The sequence below is a fragment of the Nicotiana attenuata genome, chromosome 7 (genome assembly GCF_001879085.1).
Source record: "Nicotiana attenuata strain UT chromosome 7, NIATTr2, whole genome shotgun sequence".
NCBI lineage: Eukaryota > Viridiplantae > Streptophyta > Magnoliopsida > Solanales > Solanaceae > Nicotiana > Nicotiana attenuata.
Window position 1 is genome coordinate 44,421,167 of NC_031995.1, and position 23,603 is coordinate 44,444,769.

At 36.8% G+C, this 23,603-nt stretch overlaps 3 protein-coding genes across 5 annotated transcripts; 1 reads left to right on the forward strand and 2 right to left on the reverse strand.

Annotated features, from left to right (window-relative positions):
• On the forward strand, nt 678-6,316 carry LOC109229007. Of its 3 annotated transcripts, none has more exons than XR_002068489.1 (7): nt 678-978; nt 1,061-1,188; nt 2,681-2,850; nt 3,384-3,461; nt 4,725-4,869; nt 5,061-5,797; nt 5,904-6,316. XR_002068489.1 is itself a non-coding variant. In XM_019394301.1 (6 exons), exons 1-6 carry the CDS (start codon nt 867-869, stop codon nt 5,472-5,474), a joined length of 1,047 nt encoding a protein of 348 aa, XP_019249846.1. In that variant the 5' UTR covers nt 678-866; the 3' UTR covers nt 5,475-6,070. The 3 variants fall into 3 exon arrangements, 1 of the variants encoding a protein (XP_019249846.1); XR_002068490.1 differs by having other exon boundaries at nt 5,061-5,792; XM_019394301.1 differs by having other exon boundaries at nt 5,061-6,070.
• On the reverse strand, nt 6,554-15,426 carry LOC109229005 (aconitate hydratase, cytoplasmic-like). The gene is made up of 20 exons (XM_019394300.1): nt 15,030-15,426; nt 13,743-13,847; nt 13,446-13,606; nt 13,274-13,366; nt 12,972-13,157; nt 12,612-12,773; nt 11,881-12,025; nt 11,653-11,795; nt 11,501-11,557; nt 11,339-11,418; nt 11,168-11,243; nt 10,772-10,957; nt 10,599-10,666; nt 10,386-10,504; nt 10,078-10,199; nt 9,586-9,684; nt 9,025-9,504; nt 8,772-8,870; nt 8,439-8,681; nt 6,554-6,984 (listed from the first exon to the last, which is right to left on the reverse strand). The coding sequence occupies exons 1-20, from the start codon at nt 15,370-15,372 to the stop codon at nt 6,916-6,918; spliced, it is 3,036 nt and encodes a 1,011-aa protein (XP_019249845.1). The 5' UTR covers nt 15,373-15,426; the 3' UTR covers nt 6,554-6,915.
• On the reverse strand, nt 20,164-20,685 carry LOC109230011. The gene has a single exon (XM_019395549.1). The coding sequence runs from the start codon at nt 20,683-20,685 to the stop codon at nt 20,164-20,166; it is 522 nt and encodes a 173-aa protein (XP_019251094.1).

A 23,603-nucleotide genomic window follows, 5' to 3' on the forward strand; every position in this document is an offset into this window, starting at 1 on the left:
CATCGAAGATTTCAAGTTCTAACTTTTTTTTTTTTTTAAAATAAAAAGCCTACAATTTTTAATATTTGATTACTTAATTTTCATTAACTAGATTAAAAATGATGCATTATGCAATTCAATCTTTCATATCCAGCGATGAGATTTAATCACTCTAACAATTATCGATATGTAAACAAATATTACTTGTAGGTGTATACAATGAAGCTAAAATTTTAGTGCATGCCATGAACATTAGAATAGAAAAGGCGAGGCTTGAATTTTATATAAAAGAGTAATCAACATTAAGAAGACAATTATACCAAAGCACAGATGATATTGTCATAGTTGAAGAATATGGAGAAGATAAAGTTGATCAAAGAATGTTGCTTATAGCGTCATCTATATTGGAGCAATATACCAAAATTTAATTGATATATATATTTGCTAGAAGAATAAAGATACTCTGTCGGAGAGTATGCCTTTTGACTTTACTCATAAAAGCTCTCATGTTACGTGAGAATGCTAGATGTTAGTATAGTTAAATTAGTAATTTATAACTAAATTAAATATTATTGGGATATGCATGCATTAACTAAATATGTATATATATGTTATGTAAAAGAATAATAGGAAATACACGTGACTAGTTAATTAAAATATATGGAGTAGTATTAATTATTTTAATTACATCTTTTAATGGAACAAATATCGTCCAAACGCATCGTGGAACAGAAGTTTCGTGTGGTCATAGTCGGTAACAGTGGCCGTCAGTGAAAGTCAAGAACCAAAAATATAAGGAAAGAAGAGTCACCGGCGAAGATTCCCGATTCACCCCAGTTGGATTTGATCCTGAATCAGCCTTCTCCTTCCATTCTATCTTCCAGTTGATGGACAAAGCAAAAGCCCCTGAAGTCATCGGCGTTAAGGATTCTGTGCCGAACCTTTACTCCAATCCTAATTCAGAAGCTAAATATTACAGCCTCTCGTTTCAGGCATCGGGTATGTTTCTCCGTTGTGAATTGTGATGGGCTTGTGAAATGTGATGAGTTATTTATCGAGTAGGGTTTGTTTTGTTACACAGTATTAGCTATTAAGAAGAGAAAGCCTCCCAGCTTGGTGAGCTTGTGTCTTGGAGTTATTGGCAGACATTTTGAGGATATTATCGAAGATCTCACCGAGATAGCTGCTAATTTTCCGTCCAATATGAAGGTTCAACATTCTTATGCGCTGTTTTATACATAATTTCTAAAGATGTGTCCTTTGGTAGGCGTAATACTGCTAGTTTTTAATTGGCAATCATTTAACCCGACAACTTCTGCTTTTTAAATCAAGGAGCCTTTCATGCTTCAATTAACCATATGTTCTTTTTACATTCCCTTAAGATGATCAGGTTTTCAATCCATAAAATGGCAAATCACGAATTTCCTATATCCTAGTAGAGCAAGCTCAAATTTTGGCAAGTTTGTTACTCCACCATATTAAGGATGAACTTAATAGTGAATCAGTGTTTCCCTGGAATTTTTCTTCCAACTTTTGACAAAAAGACTGCTCCTTGGCTATTAGAGAATACATTTGGGTTTCTTCCTTCTTTTGTTTCCTTTGGTAATTGGGGGTGTTTTGTTTTTTTAGGGGGGTGGGAGGCGACTGAAAAAGAAAAATAAAACTGTCAATCCATGCTATCTTTTTTTTGAGAAGGTAACAAGTTTTGTATTTATATTGACTGCATTAAGGGAAAGAGGCACCCAAATTTACAAAAGTGGTATAGGAAGATGCAGATTCCCTACTGTACTATAAGGTTCCTAAAACTTCAATGAACTCTGGATCTTCCAAATACTCTTGTTTACACCAAAAGCGGAAAAGGACTAAACATATTTCTGGATAGTGCTTCTTCTGTCTTCAAAACATCTTTGGTTTCTCTCTAACCAAACTGTCTACCAAATGCAAGGTGGGACAATCTTCCATCTCTATTTTTGATTGGGGGAAGTACCATGTTTGCTCCAGCATCTTAGAACATCCAGTATACCCCTAGGCATTACCCACATGATCCCTTTCAGATTAATGAAAATCCTCCATATTTGCTCTGTAATCCTACAGTGTAAAAAAAGATGGTTGATTGTCTCAGTTTCGTCGCCACATAGGTAGCATCTGGCGCATAGTTGAAAGCCCCTCCTGATGAGATTGTCCCGAGTCAAAAAGTGATTTTTTAGCCAACAGCCAAGTAAAGCAGGCAACTTTAAATGGAATTTTGACTTTCCAAATTAGCTTCCATGGCCAGGAACCAATCTGGTTGGCTAGGTTGAATTCCTTGTATGCTGATTTGACTGTGAAGTTCCCTTGCTCGTTCCCTTGCCATAAGATACAATCTTCAGAGAATGTTGTCTCCTTGAACTGATTCAATGTGTTGTAGAATTCTGTTATGCTTGCAATTTTCCCAGTCGTTAAGTAGTCTTCTGTACCTGAGGTTCCAACCTTGAGTTGACCATATCTCTCCAACAGTAGCTCCTTGTTGTAGGTTCAAGTTGTAGATGTCAGGGTATAGCTCCTTTAGTATGTTTTGGCCAAGCCAGTTGTCTTCCCATGCTATCTTGCAAACTATTTAGTCTATTTAATGACGTTACTTTAATATGCTGATTTGTGTCCTAGCTATTTATCTCGACTCTAATTTTTTCTTGTTACTTGAACAATCTGTTCTAATTGTTAGATGGCCCTTGTGGCAATTGCAAGGAGGAGAAGGTTATTGAATGACAATGTTATTGTTGCATTGGCTGATAGCTCCTGGGAAATCCTTGACTTGTCTGGCTCAGAGGTTTCTGATATTGGCCTATTACAAGTGGTTGAAACATGCAAACATCTGCAAGCAGTTGATATAAGGTATTGCTTTTTTGATCATTTCATTACTTGAGGGTTTCTTTGTTTTTAAAAACAACATGCAAGTGGATAAGGGATTTTCTGGTTTGACTTCCTTACTGGACATGCATGGTGCACCAACTATGGCTTTCTACATGACATCTCTCATTTCCACTGAGGCACACTAAATGTATTGTCCTATGTCAAAAATCTGCAATCAGTAAGAAGCAGGGCTCTCAACTACTAGTAAATTAAGTCAACTAGTGTACTGATTGTATGGCTCAGAAATCAGGTAATGAGGCGTTAACTCCCATAAATTTAGTTATGAGGCGTTAACTCCCATTTTCTACTCTTCTTGCTTTCTCTAGCTAGTTCATGATCTTGTACTCATGTGAACAATTTTATTCTAAGTACTGTTTCTGAATTTCATTTTTCTTTAAAGTTGCATTACACACTTTGTGCAGGCTACACTATCACCTATTTCAGTCCTTTTTCTGCTGCTCAACTTAAATTTGGTTTTGAAATGTAAAGCTAAATGTGAACATCCATTGTCACAGTCGCTGCAGCAAGCTCACGTCAGCTGGTGTATCAGAACTCTTGCTGAAATGCCAGTCTCTTGAAATACTGAGATGGGGGTAGGTTCCCGTTCTTAATAAGTCACTTCTTTCAGGCATGAAGCTTAAAAAAATTTTATGCAACAATTACAAGATCCAGTTTCTTGAATTTCTCCTAAGCTAGCATTTCAGAAATGATTTTCTGGTTAACCTATTGTCCATTTGGTTTTCTTATAACTGTTGCTTAGAACCTGTGGACCTTTCCATGTTAAGTTTTGGTTTAGTTACCAGTGAGTACATTCGGTATTAAGATTCTTCTCAAATATGTGCACGGTAAGCATTTGTTGGCTATGTTTTAGATATTTGAGCTGGCCTTAAGGTGCTCAAATTTGATGCTTTGGTTTTGCTTGTGTAACCCAATTCTTGTTGTCTTCAATATATTCATGTTTGAAGCAGTGCGTGCATGTGTAGAAGGCATAGAGGAGGCTAGACAAGCAAATGGCGAAAAGCTGTGTTAATTGATTCTAGATCCAATATGTTTTGTCTCATTTTGATTCTGCACATTACTTGCTATGAAAAATCTTATAGTTTTGATCATGTTTCTTCGACAGGATGCTTAGCGCATATATATAGTCTTGCATGATTGTTATCCTTTACGTAGTTTGTGCGAGGTTCTTGGTATTGTCTGTCCTTAGGAATATAATGGTCAAACATTTGGGGTTTGGCATTTCATCCTTGCTTTTGCTTCTTGTCATTAATTATGAGCTTTCTTTTTCAAGTGGATATATTCTGGGGGTAAGGACTTCTATGTTTTAATGCATGCATCATATATATAAATTATGCAATTTAACATTATCTTGAATAGTCGCTTGCCATGCTTTTCTTGTGTTGGCTTTAACTTCTCATCACTTTCATGTAACCACATAATATAATGACGCATCCTACATGATAAGCCTGGCATGCTTAAACACATGGTTGTTGTCCTGTTATAAGGAAGTTTCGGCTTATTGACTAGATCTGTTTGGATTCCTAAGGATTTTTCTTGTGAATCCTCTAGTTTCCCTGTGGGCCTGCCTTCTGCGAAGCTAGCCAAAAGACATTCTAACGGAGAATACGAAAAAGGAAAAAGATAGAAGAAATGACATTGCATGTTTCAACTATTTACGCCATATCATTTGAAGTGTTTCTACGAAAGAAATCCCTTGTAAAAAATCTTGGTTCATCATATATCTTGCTTGATAAAATATATTTCAAAGATCTTTTTTCTTCTCTCTCTCTCTGAGTAGGTAAAGAAAATGTAAAAATTAACCACATAACTGGAATGAATCAGAGTTACTGTTGCAGAGGCTGCCCTCGGAGTGAGAACACAGCTCGTAGATGCTTCGCTTTGTTGAAACCAACACTAGAGCATGTGGAAGGAGAGTCATGGGAGGAACTCGATACCTCAGAAATAGCGCATGGTGCGACATCCTTGCGTTGGCTTTTATGGGTATGAATTCTATTTGTTCAGGCTTGCAACTTCGTCTTTCTTGTTAGGAGTTATGCATGTGACTTCCGAACTGGAGTAGCAAAGTAGATTATCTTTTTAACCTCCAGTTTCATTGATTTTCCCTTATCCCCGGCTACCCCTGGAAGTAGTCTTCTGAGCTCAGAGTTCATCTTTATCTAATCCTTTTGCAGCCAAAAATTGAAAAGGACCAGCTGGAGAGTTTGTCTGACGAATGCCCACGAATCATAGTAAATCCAAAGCCGTCACCACTGGGTTACAGGGGGATTGATGTTCCTAGAGGAGCAAGACTAGACGTATCATTAGATGATCCCATTGTTGAAGATATCGACCCCAAAACCTGGGCTGTATCTGGATTTGTACCTAGAAAATCAGCATCATCAGTTTCAAGCACAGAAGAGTTGCCCGTGGCGGAAAAGTTTAGACTTGCATTTCTAGAGAGAGACAATCGGCTAGCACCAAAGCGAGCAAAGAATGCCAGACAACATCAGCGACGTGCAGAAAAGGAATGGGTAATGATGAATAGTAGGGCAAAAGCACTAGCACTTGCTTCGCTGGCTAGCAAATCCCTGAACATTCGGAACTGAAAATAGATGTGTACTTCAATGAACCTGTATTTGATCTTTATCAGCCAATAGAAAGAGCTTCTGTTTGGTAGCAGAATTGACAGTGAAGAATTATAAGCAAGCCTCACGTAGAGTTGTATTTAATCTCTCACGGGTAACTGGGAAGCTTCTCTTTGCAACTGACTGTTGAGAGGAAGGCAAATATTCCCGAGCTTCCAACAAAGTTTGTACATACAGTGGTTTCTTTCAGGGAGTGGAAGAGTCTATTTGGGTCATCACACTGTTGAAAGGGAGGCCACTGTCAAGCAAGCCTTCCTCTCTCCTCTGGTCAATCCTCTGGTAAGGTGTGTGTATTGTTCTTTGTAGTCGTCTTCGGCATGTATGTACATTAGGATTTTTTCTGCTGAGGATGATTTAATGAGGTGCGCCATTTTCTTTTTTCATGTGCAGTGTGTGAATTTCCAGTCTTTTTGCTTCCCATACAAATATTATTAACGACTTTTTGAGCAAACAGTTGGGATTGTTTCAAAGTTTGCCTCGGTAGTACATGGAAGCTTTCATATTGTCTGGCCAAAGTTATAAATTATAATCCTCTTGTGCACGAGGAGCTTTCCTGACCACTTTCTTTAAAGTTGAGAGTTATCTAGCGCACGGGAGATACTGTATTACTGATCTATAGACAGGAAGTATATCCACAGTGCATGACTAAAAGGGTTCAAGAGGTCTAAGGATTGTATTCTTGCTTGGTCCCCTCTCAAAAAAGTTCTCTTAATTATGACCCCCAGTTTGGCTAGTTACTTTATTTTGGTCCCCTCTCAAAAGAGTTCTCTTAATTATGACCACCAGTTTGGCTAGTTACTCTATTTTTTGGTAATCGCTAGTTGCTTTTATCAATGTTCCCAAGGAAGAAATTGGAAAAACTGGTATTTCAAAGTAAAATTTTCTTTATATTTTGAAGGGAAACAGAGTACAAACGTTCCCCTCTTTTTTTTTTCTTTTTTTTTTTTAATTTTTTTTTAATTTCCCCCGTGTTCGGTACCCACATTGAAATCGACTATATTTGAATTTATACAAGGGCCCCGTTCGGGGGAAGCGCTCCCTACCAAGAATTTTTTCATACCAAAGGTTTGCTCTGGTTAAGAAAAGAGCAGTCACATTCACTACATCAGATCCTTTGGTGGTACAAACGTCCCACTCAATTAATCTTACGCGACCCCAACTTAGCTTGCAATAAGATGGAGGTTATCAGTGGCTGCTGAGACAGTCTTTAACCTCTTCTATGAAATCGTTCCGACTGTCATCTAAACACGAGGGAAGAAAAGATCTAATAATTACAAGATAGTTACAACCCATATCATCATCTCTTATATGCATAAACGAGTTCAGCACATCCGTCATCTTGAACGACGCTCCCAGCATAGGCAAAGCATGTAGTACAACATATATGCGCCTAGGCTGTATTTCACTGTTTGCTTAAGTTCCGAATGACGTAAGGAAGGATGCCACCATGGTCAAAATATGCCAGCTCAACCTACAGTTGCAAATCAACAATATAAAAGCTATCATAATATAAAATGTAATCGCACCGAATATTACACTAAAATAATAAATACATCACATGCTTTAATATATAGACTTCTCCCACTTAGCCATACTATATTAACATATTTTTCACTTCATTAAGTCTTTAACCATAATAAGTTGATAAGATGAGGGGTGTGCCCTGCACGAAACCGCCAGATGATAGAATTATAAACTCTTTATGCATACATTGATCCTAACGGGGCCAAGTTTGAACAAATGTCAAGACTTGCGACAATCCAGATTGTGCAGCTTAGCATATGAAAGAAAAAATGAAATGCAAAGGAACAAATGATGATTACAAGTCAAAACTGTTAGATGTTCTGTAATGGAGTCTCCATCACTAACTGTGTTAGTTGAAAGAAAGAAAAAGAGAAATAAAACCACTTAGGATGTGTTTGGTATGACGGAAAATATTTTCCAGTTTTCCCATGTTTGGTTGGCTTAAATATTTTGGAAAATATTTTCTTTATAAACTCATTTTCCTCCAATTGGAGGAAAATATTTTCCTTATCAAGAGAAGGGTAAACATTTTCCAAAACTCCTTCTCAACCTTCCCTACCCTCACCAACCCACCCACCCCCTCTCTCCAAAAAAGGTTTTTTCTTTTAAATTTCAGCTTTTTCATTACCACCCACTCTACTACCCCTCCACCCCACCCCCACCCTCACCCCCTCCCGCAAAAAAACTATTTTTTTTAACCTTATTTTTTTATTTGCAATTTCAAATTTCTGCGACCACCCACCCCCAACTCGCCCCCCACCCTCCCCTACCCCCCCCCCAACCCCCGGTAAAAATATTTTTTAATATATTTTTCAGTTTTAGTTTTTTTATTTATCGATTTAAAGGTTCAAAATTTTACAAGTTCCAAAGGGTTAGAAATTCTGCGGTTTCAAAAGTTTAGCAGTTCGAAAGTTTATGAAAAATGTGAGTTAGGAAGGTTGTTGGTTTGAAAGTTTATGGTTTCATGTTTATTATATCTAAATTATCTATGAATACTCTTGAGAAGTCATTTTCCTTAATTTGCGTACCAAACATTGAAAAATGAATAAGATTACTACTTGTTTTCCAACAAAACATTTTCCGTTATACCAAACACACCCTTAAAATGCACATCTCCAGCTCAATAAAACTGAAAACTACTTTTTTCAACATTCCCCAAAAATAAAATAATTGACCTGTTTCGTAAAATAGTTAACTCCTTGTTCACCAAGCGTCCAAATAGATTCCTCTTCAGACTATCCAATAACTTTCCAGTATAACCAAACTATGTTGTATTCAATCTTAAAACACATTTTAATTAATTTTATTTAATCGAACATTTTACTTGAGTTTTGCACAAGTCAATGCAGATAATTTATTAAAAGACAAGGAGTTAAAAAGTAGTAGAAACAATATACATACCTCTGTGTCAAATCTAAGAGTACAGGTGAAAGATTTTCCACTATCAATAGTCACGGTTAAATCTTGTCCGGGCCTTATATCACAAATCCTCTGTGGAAGGTCAATAGTGTAACGCTCATGACCAGTTAAACCTAGTGCTTCTGCATCTTCACCAGGCTTAAAGCAAAGTGGTATAATGCCCATTCCAACCAGGTTACTGCGATGAATCCTCTCAAAGCTTTTTGCAATCACTGCTTTTACTCCCTTTTTTCAAGAACATTAGTGTAACATCATAGAGAAAAAGAAAACAAAGAAAGAAATTTTAAACTGCGGAAACTGGTCTAAAATGCTTACTAGTAGCCTTGGGCCCTTGGCAGCCCAATCCCGGGAACTTCCACTCCCATATTCTGCTCCAGCAATAACAATGGTGTCGTGCCCGGCGAATTTGTATCGCTGTGAGTAGTACAATAGAGCAGGAAGAAACGTTAATTAGTCCTTACATATGAAAAAGGGGGGAGAATGTAATAAAATAAGAGGAAGAGCTTATTTACAAAAGCTCTTAGCCAAACAATAGTGGAACATTTCCTGAATAGACATTTTAACTCACCATTGCTGCATCATACACATAAAGTTTCTCCCCACTCGGTATGTGAATGGTCTTTGGACCGACTTCCCCATTCAAAAGCTTGTTGATGATGCGAATATTAGCAAAAGTACCTCTAGCCATCACTTCATCATTGCCACGACGGCTGCCATATGAATTGAAGTCCTTCCGCTGAACTCCACGCTCCATAAGATACTTTGCAGCAGGACTGTCCTTATGAATGCTACCTGCTGGAGAGATATGATCAGTGGTTATACTATCACCAAAGTTCAATAAGCAGTAGGCATCCTTCACCCCATGAGGGCCGGGAGGGTCGAGACTCATGCCCTTGAAATATGGGGGTTGATGAATATAGGTTGAATTCGGATCCCATGCATAGAGATTGGATGACGGGACAGAGAGTTGATTCCAGATAGGATTTCCCTGAGTAATAGCTTCGTAAGTGCTCTTAAACATCTCGGGGAGCACACTTGATTGAACAACCTAAAGGAAGATCATCTTTAGTCTTATTTAAGGGGCGATAGAGATAATCATTGTTTATTGAGGACAGCAAAAGAATAATACCTCCGCAATTTCTTCATTACTAGGCCATATGTCCTTAAGGTATACACCTTTTCCATCTTTTCCAATTCCAATAGGCTCCTTCTCGAAGTCAATGTCAACCTGAAAAATATAGCAGAAAGAATTTTAACTAAAAACATGCTAGCAAAGTAGGTAATCTAGTGATGATTACATGCAAGATCCAGAAACAAACCCCTCCCCCCATCCCAAAAGAAGGAGAGAATGGAAATCTCGGTAGCCAAAACAAAAGTAAAAATAAGTGAAACAAAATACAAGCAGCAGGTCATAAACTATACAGAAGAAACATGCTAAACAAGGTTCGAAAGGGCTCTCGTCCACACATTTAGTGAAACTGAAAGCTACTGTTTGAGTAGCTAATGGGAAATAAAGCACAGAAAGAAGCATCTTGGCACAGAAAGTTCACTCCTTTAGCTTGGGTATCAATCTAAAGGAGAAAATGTGGAACAGGTCCTCCACTAACTCATCTCAGCATACCGTTCCCGCAAGCGCATATGCAACAACCAGCGGTGGCGAAGCAAGATAATTGGCTCTTGTTTGGGGGTGAACACGGCCTTCAAAGTTTCGATTTCCAGAAAGCACAGCTGCAGCTACAATATCTGCGAAAAGAATCCCAAGAACATCACTAACATAGCCAATTATTTTTCTTGCTAAAAGTTGACCTGCTCAAGCAGACAGAATGCCATTGCAGCACCATGTGAAAGTACTCAGAAAATGCATAACTTAGACTTTTTCTCTCTGATGGAAGAAAAATAGCAAGGATCACGTTATAAATTGGACTATACCATTGTCAGTGATGGCAGAAGCAACTGATTCATCAAGATCTCCAGAATTACCAATACATGTTGTGCAACCATAGCCAACAAGATAGAAGCCCTGCTGGTTCAGGTACTTCTGTAGGCCGCTGCAATACAAGGTCAGAAATAGAAGTGAACAAATAATAATGTTCCAGGACAAGGGAAGGGCCAGGATAAGTAACAATTGATCACCAACAGTACCTCTTATGGAGGTATTTTGTAACAGCCCCTGACCCTGGAGCTAGACTTGTTTTTATCCATGGTTTAACCTATTCAATAATCACACAACTTATTTTTTAGAAGCATGCTCCATCTGCAAATAATTTGCGTGACAAACTACAAGGCTTGCAGCTAAGTTTAGGCACCAAACTAACCTCCAAACCTAATTCACAGGCCTTTTTTGCAACAAGACCAGCTCCAAGCATGACACTTGGATTAGATGTATTTGTGCAGCTCGTTATAGCAGCTATAACGACACTACCATGCTTAAGTTCAGCAGGAAGCCCATGGAATGTAAATTTTGCAACTTTATCTTGCTCCTGCTTGGGCACAGCAAATCCCTGCATGATTTTAAAAAAAGGGCTTATTTATTGTGTTGATCAACGCTTCATGACATATTTTTTGATAAGTAAACACTTCTATGACATTCTTGTCTCAGCTCCTAAAATGAATTGATACTTTGTCAATCAGAATTTGCATATTTTAGATGCAAAAGACACGGGAAAAGAATATCCCCAAAATTCAAAACGTTCGCGAAGGAAAAGAACAACCTTGAATCCATGTTTGTTATCAAGACATGCATGCCAATCAGCTTTCATATCTTTCAGAGCGACACGATCGTTTGGCCTATTAAAAATGACAACAGTGAGAACACTAGACGGAATCTAACAATGAGCTATGCAAAAATTTGGTACGTAACAAGTTTATAAATATTGGAGTACCTTTTTGGTCCCGAGACACAGGGTTCAACATCAGCAAGATCCAATCCCAAATAAGATGAGTAAACTCTCTCATCTTGAGGCTGTGTGTAAAATGACACCACAAAGGTACATCACAAAAAAGTCAAACATTACCTTAGTATAACAATCTAATAGAAAGTTTACCTCATTGTAGTCAACAAACATTTTGTTTGCCCGTAAGTACTCCTCGATCATTGTTATCTAATAATATAAAGTATTGAGACTTAGGAGCAATAAACAAATTATTTTCTTTCAACAGACTACAAATTAAAGAAGGAAAAAGGGGAACAACTAACTGTTTCCTCACTACGTCCAGTTAATCTAAGGTACTGTAATGTCATATGATCTACTGGGAAGAAACCCATGGTAGCTCCGTACTCGGGAGACATATTTGCAATTGTTGCCCTATCAGCCAAAGAAAGTGAGGCTATTCCTGGACCTATATACCAATGAAACTAAATGAGCCACATTCAGAAAGGACATTGGTTTAGCCATTTTAAAAGAGCCAGAGTGATGGTTAATACCGTGGAACTCGACGAACTTTCCGACAACACCGTGGTCTCGTAACATTTGAGTTACAGTTAAGACCAAATCAGTTGCTGTCACCCCTTCACGCAATTTTCCAGACATTCTAAAGCCGACAACACCAGGCAAAACCATGCTCATTGGCTGTCAGAATAAAAAAGAAGAAAAGAAAAAGAATTAATCAATTAATTAAATTGCAGTGTTCCTCAAGGGGCTACGTGTGATAACATAGAAATGCAGACGTTGAGAGATTAATGTTATATGGTATAACCAGGACGCTAAACAACCACTAAGTTATTAAGGAGATTAATGTTCTCTCTCGTCCGTAACTTAGAGGCAGGAGCATCAAAATCATCAATAAACGACAACCCAAGTTTTCATCCAAAATATATTCTACCGAAAGGGAACATCACCCAAAAACCTCATATTCTCACTGGGGCAAGTACAATGATGAATAAAAGGTTCAAATGATTATCACTCTTGAAAACTTTTGAATGCTAACGAATAGATATTAAAATTTAAAAGTGGTAATCGATCAGGTAACAACAAGTAGCAGTTAATAGGCCAAGATATTCTGAAAGGCAAGTATGCTGAGGCAATAGTGTCACCTTGGCATTCAAGCAATCCACGTTGTGACAACAAAAGAAGGGGGAGTGGTGATGCATAGCAGTATTACGGACTGGGAGATCTCATTTACTATATTTGATGGAGGTTGAAATAAATTAAATACCTGCCCAAGCATTGCTGCCTCTGCTTCAATACCACCAACTCCCCATCCAGCAACTCCTAATCCATCGATCATTGTGGTATGAGAGTCAGTCCCAACTAGACTATCCGGATAAAGTACACCATCTGAGTTGAAAACCACTCGTCCAAGGTACTCCAAATTAACCTATCCAATAGTTGAGAGGAGAATAAGGAAACAAACAGGAGAAATGGTGTCCAAAAAAAATCTGAAAGCAAACAAGAAGTAGCAAGCAGAGTGTAAAACCAGAAACAACTTTTTAAAGGGCGCTAACAGCTTGGTAGCAGCATACATTAGGCCTCTCTTTGTTTTTTCAAAAGTTTTAAAAAGAAGGTATGATCATACCTGATGAACAATACCAGAACCAGGAGGAACAACAAGCATGTTGCGGAAGGCAGTGGCCCCCCATCTGAGAAAAGCAAACCTCTCTTTGTTTCTCTGGAATTCAATGTCCATATTTGCCTGCAAAGCATTTTCTGATCTTACCACGTCAGCTTGCACCGAGTGGTCAATTACAAGGTCAACTGGAACCTGGACAAATTATCACTGTCTTAATATACGGGATGAGGAATCAAGAACCACCACAACCCTCCACGGAGCAATAAAAGTCATGAGCAATACAGGAACCAGCTGAACAAGAAGTGTACCAAAGGATTAATCTTGTCAGGATCACTACCAAGCTCCTTCATAGCATCACGCATAGAGGCAAGATCAACCACAGCTGGAACTCCAGTAAAATCCTAAGTACATTATCAAAAGATCATAAATCTGTTAATGCTACAACAATCAGCACTCATCACAGCATTTCATGCTTTTCACCTGTAGCAAAACACGGGCAGGCTTAAATGGAATTTCAACTTGCTTTGGTGCAGTATTTTCCCAGTCCAGGATTTTCTCAACATCATCCTTGGATACTTGGAAATTGTCACAATTCCGTATAGCAGATTCCAATAGTATCCTTATAGAAAAAGGTAGCTTGTCTGCGTCACAAGAAATGAAATGCAGAAATTTCTGAAATGTTGGCTTGACAACAAGGACTTTCAATATTAAATGCAGGAACTAGATAACCATCACAGGAGTTTGACTTAAATATAGAAAAACTATTTAAGTGCATACCAATCCTTGGATCATTTAGAGCAGTAAGACTGTAGAATTTTCCAAACTCGCCACCTCCAGGCTTGGGAAGACTAGTAAATATTCCTCTGAAAGGATGCTCTGAAGCTGGATATAAATTTAAAAAGATCATTTGATTTAGGATTTTCTCGGTCAAAACTAAATAATCATACATCACAAATTCCTGCATAAAGTCTTGTGGCATCGAAATTTGCATCAAATGGCTAGCGAATCCCAAATCCAGAGAAGACAATGACACGGAAATCCACAACCTTGTTACGCAGCTAATCCATTAAAAACCTAGTTTCAACCTCAATTATACCTACTCTAGAAAACGCATAATAAATCAAGTTAGAAAACCTGTTAAAGTAATGTTAAACACATTAAGGTGCAATATATATTTTATATGATCAAATCTTTCATCCCAATGAATATCACTGAATATTGGTAGAATTGCATAGAAAAGCAGCGTTTAGATAAATATTAGCAATTTCATAAGTGAATACATTTCAACCACCTGAAACAATCAATAAAATACTTTCCAAATATCTATGGTAATACTTGTTACTCATCTTCATTCCATAGGAGACATTCTCATGAACTGTCAATTCTGCCGCTCATTTGTAGTTTGATCTTCGTTAAAGATGAAGGGGAAAAAATTGCAGATACTCCACGCTCCCACTTCTAGTTTCTCAATTGAGCAAACTATGTAACAACTGAATTCTCCTCCTTCCTTTTTAACTATGTTGAATTCCGAAGCACGTGTCCTTTTTAAGTTTTTGCGTATAACAACAAATCTGTTAACCCCGTGAAGCATTTTTTTAAAGCTTTGAAAATTATTTCTTTTTCCTTCAACTTTGTGAGGACTGTTATTAAGTACTTATATTTTACTTCAGGGGATTTTGGTTTTTAAGAACCGTGCAATTGATCTATACACAAGTACAGGTACGAAAAGCATACTTGTTTTAGATTAAATACTTGAAACCAAAAATGAAATACTAGCTCGCGGCAACGTCACTAACTATTTGGCGGTTCTTCTATGACCACATTTTTCTTAAATACATTTTGAATATTTTAAATTATTATCTATTACTACATGACATATTACTTTTATGTAATTTCCAAATTTGTAAAAAAAAATTCCCCAAGTAACACCAAGTAACTAATTCGAACGCACAGTGCATGAAACAGGAGTTTTAACTTTTAAGGCAATTATAAACAGCAGCATGAGGATTGATTAAATTGATTACAATTTCGACAGTTAAAAACAAAAAACATGAGGAGATATACCCATAGTAGCAATGTTGCGATCCAGACGTTCAATATCGGGACTCGTGGTTCTAATCTGAGCCCTTAGACTGATCGGAGAACGCCAATCAACGCCGTGACTCCAGCGAGGAACAGAGCAGCTGAGCGATGGGAGAGCAGAGGAGAAAGAGAATGATCGGTAATTAACAGAAAACGGCGCTGCAGATTGAATATGGCGGGAAAATGAAGGAGAAGAGAAGCTTCTAGAAACAGGGGAAGTAGATGTGAACGTAGGTACAGTAGAGATAGTGGAAGAAAAGCGAAGCCTGGAAGCAAAGGCGGATGATGACGATGATGATGAAGAACAGCGAGTGGATAAATACATGATCAGATTTACACGAAAAACGTTTATATCTTGTTTGTATTTGTTTGCTGTTGTATATATTGGGTGAAGTGTGTAGAAGTAGAAGGAGCTGGCGAGCAGGAGAAGAAGTTTGAATTTGTTTTTTTTGTGTGTGTGGGGGGGTGGGGGGGGGGGGGGGCGGAGGACGTGTGAGATAACACTATTACAATGGGGTGGCTTTAGCTGATTGTGCACTCCGGAGTGAGTAATAAAAGCATGAATACACGTGATGCGCTTATGAGAACTTAACTACCAATTTTTTTAGTCTATCTTGTTATAAAATAACGACTACAAAGTAAAGACAAGTACAGATAGAAAGCAAAACTTCGTAGACAGCTTCGCTTCCTCCTCGCTTCTTTCCTGGCGAAGCCGATACATTATTCGACTTCAAAATTATGTATATAATAAACTGAAATCTCCTCTATTTATAGAAGAAAGTTGCTGTGTAAGCTACTATTGTACCAGATATAGATAATCTTCAACTGGGGGTATGTTTATCCACAACGGAGTACCGAAAAAATAAGCTTATTGTACCGGGTATGGATAATATTCTACCGGAGGTAATATTTATCCATAACGGAGTATCGAAAGGATAAGCTTATTGTACCCGGTATGATAATCTTCTACCGGGGGTAATGTTTATCCATAACGGAGTATCGAAAGGATAAGCTTATTGTACCCGGTATGGATAATCTTATACCGTGGGTAATATTTATCCATAACCGAGTAACGAAGTGATAAGATTCTTTAGGAGGCTTATTTCCAATAGAGTACTAAATAGATAAACATATTTACGGCTGAGTCCCATATGGATAAGCTTCTTCAGGAAACTTATTTACAACGGAGTACTAAATGAACATCCATAATATAATATATTTATAACACCCCCCCTTGGATGTTCATTAAAAGATAATGTGCCTCATTAAAACCTTACTAGGAAAAACCCCGTGGGAAAAATTCTAGTGAAGGAAAAAGAGTACACATATTTAGTAATACGCATTGCTAGGTGTCTCATTAAAAACCTTATAAGGAAAACCCTGTGGAAAAAAACCTTAGTAAGGAAAAAAGAGTGCATCGCGTATTTTACTCCCCCTGATGAAAATCTTGTTTCAAATATTTGAGTCTCCGCATTCCAATCTTGTATACCATCTTCTCAAAAGTTGAAGTTGGCAAAGATTTGGTGAATAAATCTGCCGGATTGTCACTTGAGCGGATTTGTTGCGCATCAATATCACCATTTTTCTGAAGATCGTGTGTGTAGAATAATTTTGGTGAAATGTGCTTCATTCTATCTCCTTTTGTAAACCCCCCTTCGATTGTGCTATGCATGCAACATTGTCTTCGTATAAAATTGTGGGTCTTTTCTCACATTCCAAACCACATCTTTCTCGAATAAGATGAATTATTGATCTCAACCATATGCATTCCCTACTTACTTCATGAATAGCTATTATCTCAGCATGATTTGAAGAAGTAGCAACAATAGATTGCTTTGTGGAGCGCCATGATATGACAGTACCTCCATATATAAATACGTACCCGGTTTGAGATCGAGCTTTATGAGGATCAGATAAATAACCTGCATCTGCATAACCAACAAGATCTGCACTATCTTTGTTAGCATAAAATAAATCCATATCAAGAGTTCCCTTTAAATATCGCAATATATGCTTAATCCCGTTTCAATGTCTCCGTGTAGGAGAAGAACTATATCTTACTAGTAAATTAACAGAAAATGCTATGTCAGGCCTTGTAGCATTAGCAAGATACATTAGTGCACCAATTGCACTGAGATAGTGTATTTCGGGACCAAGGAGTTCCTCATCCTCTTCTGGAGGTCGGAACAAATCCTTATTCACTTCAAGTGATCGAACAACCATTGGTGTACTCAATGGGTGCGCTTTGTCCATGTAAAAGCGTTTTAAGACCCTCTCTGTATAGGCAGATTGATGGATAAAGATCTCGTCTGCTAAATGTTCAATTTGCAGACCAAGACAAAGTTTTGTCTTTTCAAGATCTTTCATCTCAAATTCTTTCTTAAGATATTCAATTGCCTTCTGGAGCTCTTCTGGAGTTCCAACAAGATTTATGTCATCAACATAAACAGCAAGTATAACAAACTCTGAAGCCATTTTCTTTATAAAAATACATGGACAAATAACATCATTTATATAACCTTCTTTCAGCAAATATTCACTGAGGCGATTATACCACATGCGCCCAGATTGCTTTAAACCGTACAAAGATCATTGTAATCTGATTGAATACATTTCCCGAGATTTTGGATATGCTTCAGGAATTTTAAATCCTTCAGGGATTTTCATGTAAATTTCATTATCAAATGATCCCTACAGATAAGTTGTAACCACATCCATTAGATGTATTTCAAGCCTTTCACGTAAGGCTAAACTGATGAGATATCGAAATGTTATGGCATCCATAACAGGTGAATATGTTTCTTCATAATCGACTCCAGGTCGTTGTGAGAATCCTTGTGCGACAAGGCGAGCCTTGTATCTTTCAATTTTATTTTTATCATTCCTTTTTCGCACAAAAACCCGTTTATGACCAACTGGCTTTATACCAGTAGCTGTTTGGACTACTGGTCCAAAGACCTCTATTTTAGCAAGTGCCTTCAATTACGATTGAATTGCCTCTTGCCATTTTGGCCAATCAGATCTTTGTTGACATTCTTCGACAGATCGGGGTTCAAGATTCTCATTATATTGCATAATGTTAAGTGCAACATTATATGCAAAAATATTATCCACCACTATTTCAGATCGATTTAAATTAACCTCATCACCAGTAGAACTTATTAAAAGTTCCTCACTCACTTGAGTCTCGGGTTTATTGATTTCTTCAGGAATTTCAGAACTGATTAGATTTTGGGTCTCGTCAGGAGATCCCTTCATAGTATTATTTTTATCATTTGTCGATTTTCTTTTTCTAGGATTTTGATCCTTAGAACGCAAAGGCCTACCACGCTTCAAGCGTGCTTTGGGTTCACTAGCTCTCATGCTAGTAGATGGTCCTGCTGGGACATCAATTCGGATAGGCACAGTCTCTGCAAGGATATGTGACTTAGTTATCTTTTTCAAATAAGTAAATGCGTCTGGCATTTGATTTGCTATATTCTGTAAATAGATGATCTTCTGGACCTCCTGATTACATATAGGGGTAAGTGGATCAAAGTGAGATAATGATGAAACTTTCCACACAATTTCTCTTTTGATTTCCTTTTTCTCTCCCCCTAATTGTGGGAAATTTGTTTCATCAAATCGACAATCTGCAAACCGAGCAGTAAATAAATCTTCCGTCAATGGTTCAAGATAGTGAATAATAGAGGGTATTCAAACCTAATATAAATTCCTAACCTTGTCTGTGAGCCCATCATACTGGGATGCGGTGGTGCAACTAGCACATACACGTCACATCCAAAAATTTGTAAATGGGCAATATTTGGTTAATGACCAAAAACTAATTGTGACGGGGAATATTTATTATAATGTGTCGGTCTGAGACAGATAAGTGATGCTGCATGCAAGATAGCATGGCCCTAAACAGTAGTGGGCAATTTCGTTTTCGTAAGTTGTGGTCTTGCTATCAATTGGAGGCGTTTAATAAATGACTCTGCAAGGCCATTTTGAGTATAAACATAAGGTACAAGATGTTCAACTTTTATTCCAACTCATAGACAATAATCATCAAAAGCTTGAGATGAGAATTCTCCAGCATTATCAAGGCGAATAGCCTTTATAGGATAATTTGGGAATTGCGCCCTTAATCGAATTAATTGGGCTAGTAGCTTTTCAAATGCCAGGTTGCGAGATGATAGTAGGAACACATGAGACCATCTTGAAGATGCATCTATTAGGACCATAAAATATCTAAACAACCCACATGGTGGGTGAATAGGTCCACATATATCCCCATGTATACGCTCTAGAAAGGCAGGGGTTTCAATGCCTACCTTCATTGGTGATGGTCTACTGATCATTTTGCCTTGATAACAAGCATCACAAGAAAATTCATCATTTGTAAGAATCTTCAGGTTCTTTAACGGATGCCCACTCGAATTTTCAGTAATTCGTCTCATCATTATTGATCCAGGATGGCCCAAACGGCCATGCCAAAGCACAAAAGTAATTGAATCCGTAAACTTCTGGTTTAAGATAGAGTGTGCTTCAATTGTACTAATTTTTGAATAGTATAAGCCAGAAGATAAAGTTGGTAACTTTTCTACAATGCATTTCTGGCCAGAAATATTCTTTGTAATACAAAGATATTCCACGTTTATTTCATCTATTATCTCAACATGATATCCATTTCGGCAGATATCTATAAAACTCAACAAGTCTCTTCGGGACTTGAAGGAGAACAATGCATTGTCTATAATAAGTTTTGTTCCCTTAGACAGAAATATAATGGCTCTTCCGGAGCCTTCAATCAAACTTATATTACCAGAAATTATTGAAACATTTGCTTTTTTCTTATGCAAATAAGAAAAGTATTTCTGATCCTTGAATATGGCATGAGTTGTTCCACTATCAATTACACAAATATCTTCATGATTGGTCTTTGATCCAAACATAATTTGAGGATTATCCATATTCTTCAAAATGACATAAATAAAATATATTATAGTAAATATTATTATCAAATCATAACTTTTATTTATGTACAATAATTACATAACCATACTATCTATTACAAACAACAAAAATTAAATATTTACATTTCTACAGATTCACCACCGATCACATGACTTGTTTATCCTTCTGGCAGTGCAAAGTAATCAGCTACTTCCAAATGCATGAAGTCCAAATTATCTTCAGAAATAAAATTTGCTTCAGCATTTTTCTCTATCTTCTTTATGGAGGCTTGATAAAGCTCAACCAGGTGCTTTGGCGTACGACAAGTACGTGACCAGTGCCCTTTTCCTCCACATCTATAGCGTGCATTTTCTGCATTTGGTGCTTGCATTGCTTCATGCTTTTGTTCCTTCCTTTTCCACTGCTGGTGGTGAGCAGGGTTCTTTGGTGCATTATTATTACTATGATTAAAGTTTCTTCCCTGACCATGGCCATGACTACGACTGGGGCCACGACCTCTTCCATGCTTAGCTTGGTAGAAGTTCGTCTCATTCACTTCAGGGAATGGACAAGAACCAGTAGGTCGGATTTCATGGTTTTTCATTAATAGCCCATTATGTTGCTCGGCTACAAGAAGATGTGATATAAGTTCAGAATACTTTTTGAATCTCATCTCTCGATATTGCTGCTGCAGGAGCATATTCGAAGCATGAAAAGTGGTAAAAGTTTTCTCCAACATATCATGATCAGTAATATTATCATCACATAATTTCAAATGGGAAATAATTCTGAACATAGCAGAATTATACTCACTGATAGATTTAAAATCTTATCATAACGTGCCTGTGGAAGAACGACCATTCAGATGATCATATCTATCTTTCAAATTATTCCACGGTATGACTGGATCTTTAACAGTAAGATATTTCATTTTCAGGCCCTCATCAAGGTGATGGCGTAGGAATATCATTGCTTTGGCACGGTCTTGGTTTGATGCTTGATTTTTGTCTTGGTGGTGTCTGCCAGACCCATCGCATCAAGATGAATTTCAGCATCAAGCACCCAAGACATGTAGCTTTTGCCCGATATATCCAGGGCTATAAGTTCAATTTTAGAGAGATTTGACATTATTTAGAAAAAGAAAGTTCGTACCTTTGATACTTTCAAAGTATTTGCTCGAGATGGCAGAGTCTCGTATTAATAACGTGTTATAAAATAAAGACTATAAAGTAAATACAAGTATAGAGAGAAACTGATATATTATTCAACTTCAAACTTATGTACATAATAAACTGGAATCTCCTCTATTTATAGAAGAAAGGAAGCTGCTGTGTAAGCTGCTACTGTACCAGATATAGATAATCTTCAACTGGGGTTAATGTTTATCCATAACGAGTATCGAAAGGATAAGCTTATTGTACCAGGTATGGATAATCTTCTACCGGGGGTAATATTTATCCATAACGGAGTATCGAAAGGATAAGCTTATTGTACCCGGTATGGATAATCTTCTACCGGGGTTAATGTTTATCCATAACAGAGTATGGAAAGGATAAGCTTATTGTACCTGGTATGGATAATCTTCTACCGTGGATAATGTTTATCCATAACCGAGTACCGAAGTGATAAGCTTCTTCAGGAGGTTTATTTCCAATAGAGTACTAAATAGATAAACATATTTACGGCGGAGTCCCATATGAATAAGCTTCTTCAGGAAGCTTATTTACAACGAAGTACTAAATGAACATCCATAATATAATATATTTTTGTAACATATCTGCTCTTCTAACCTCTTCTATTTAACTCAGTCCAATTTGGACAAATTGAATGAGGAATATATCTTCCATTTTTCATATGTTCGTCGGGTTTTACCAATTTTTCTACCAAAGTAGTTAAATAATCCCACATTTTATCCGAAAATAATTTCTCATCCCTGAGTTGTTAATTGGAATATACTAGAAGATGCAGAGGCAAATATGGTATTACTATGGTGTATGTTATGGAGATACACGCTTTAAGACAAGGATATGCTTTGTGAGGCCGACCGTACTTTTCTAGAAACGAGTTGGTCCGGCCACATAAATTTTTTATTTAAGTTATATACACAATTAGTTAACTTGTCTTATTTTAAAGATTATAAATATAATATTTCTCAAATTTATAAAACTGTCAAACACGCTCAATATAATTTTTTTTTTTAATCTTGTCTTGAGTGCATAAAAACTATACTTCTATTATGGATTTAAACCCTTATGATTGACTTTTGAATTACTTCCCTATTTATGAATAATTAGATATACAAATAAGGAATATTAATAAAGTTAATATTATTAGTTATTTGAAGTCAGTATCATTAAATAGAAGTTAAGTAAAAAAAAAAAAAGGGATTAGACCTAAAGCCCCATAAAGTGGGCTGATGTAAGTAAAAATGCTTAAAGCCTCCTTATATGAAATAGAACAACAACGAAGCAGAATTTTAAGTTGCAAGAAACAGAGGCTCCCAGCGAAATACTCACGTAGGCAACGGGAAGTTCTAGGTTTCTTTAAAAATTACTAATTCTTGAACTCATGTATATAAAATATCCTATTGTCAATTATCCTACAGTAATAGTAGGTAAGAATTGAATAGTTAATTCCCTTCTTTCTCTGTATCAACAACAAGTTTTATGTTTAGGTATGAAACTTTAAAATTAATTAAAATATACTTATTTTTGTAGAATCGATTGTTTGAGGGGTATAAATTGGATTGGGGCCTACATATTGCTTGAGGAGTTTTGAGGTGAGTTGATATAACCCTTTACGGTTTATGTTAGGCCCGAGGTTTCACCTATTGATTTTGATGAACAAACCAATATTAGCTTTAATAAAAGAATATTTACTTGTGGTAAATTTATTTTGATACAGGTTTATTTGATGAAGAAGGATTTGGTGAAGATCCAAAAAGATATAAAAAGAAAGATATTATGAGATGGAACTATGGGAGAAGAAATGGAAAAGAAAATATAGAAGATCTGTAGAAGATTGGTACAAGGAATACAAAAAAGGAAGAGTATGCGATGGAAAAGAATATTGACCTGCTAAAGGAACATTGGTTAGTTCAAGAAAGAAAGAGTTGGTGTCAATCAAATCATATGAAAATAAAAATTATTTTCAAAGAATTGATCTACAAGCTTAATGGAAGGAATAATATTTGAAGTTCAAAGTTTCAAATGTTGAATGTTTTATTAAATTTCTGGAAGAATTTACTAGGAAAATTATGGAAGAATGCTCCCTAAAGTTTTGGACAAGATCTGCTATGTATGGAAGAAAAGAATATTCTTACTACAATATTATAGTAAGAAATTATATTCCAAGAACAAAGAAGAAAATTATAGAGAATGGAATGAGGTTAAATATGGGACATGATCTTGCACAAAAGAAAAGACAGTAGCTAAATATTCTGCAAGTTCTTACGTAGGCAATGAATAAGGAGATATTGGTGATGAGTTATAAAAGGAATGAGATCAATCATTAAAGAATCATTCCTTAAATCAAGATTCTCTCCTAATGAGATAAAGAAGCCCAAGTCCAAGCATGGTAAAAGCAACGTTAAAGGTCTGTTATCTTATATAGAGGAGA

What these genes read in the sequence shown, in the direction of transcription:
- LOC109229007 (XM_019394301.1), top strand. Translation starts at nt 867, where the DNA reads ATGGACAAAGCAAAAGCCCCTGAAGTCATCGGCGTTAAGGATTCTGTG. An exon ending in CTGCAAGCAGTTGATATAAG is followed by an intron (nt 2,851 to 3,383) that starts GTATTGCTTTTT and finishes CCATTGTCACAG; the next exon opens with TCGCTGCAGCAAGCTCACGT. An exon ending in CTTGAAATACTGAGATGGGG is followed by an intron (nt 3,462 to 4,724) that starts GTAGGTTCCCGT and finishes TTACTGTTGCAG; the next exon opens with AGGCTGCCCTCGGAGTGAGA.
- LOC109229005 (XM_019394300.1), bottom strand. Translation starts at nt 15,372, where the DNA reads ATGTATTTATCCACTCGCTGTTCTTCATCATCATCGTCATCATCCGCC. An exon ending in CTGGACGTAGTGAGGAAACA is followed by an intron (nt 11,558 to 11,652) that starts GTTAGTTGTTCC and finishes TTATATTATTAG; the next exon opens with ATAACAATGATCGAGGAGTA. An exon ending in ATGTGTATGATGCAGCAATG is followed by an intron (nt 8,871 to 9,024) that starts GTGAGTTAAAAT and finishes TACTACTCACAG; the next exon opens with CGATACAAATTCGCCGGGCA.
- LOC109230011 (XM_019395549.1), bottom strand. Translation starts at nt 20,685, where the DNA reads ATGCTCCTGCAGCAGCAATATCGAGAGATGAGATTCAAAAAGTATTCT.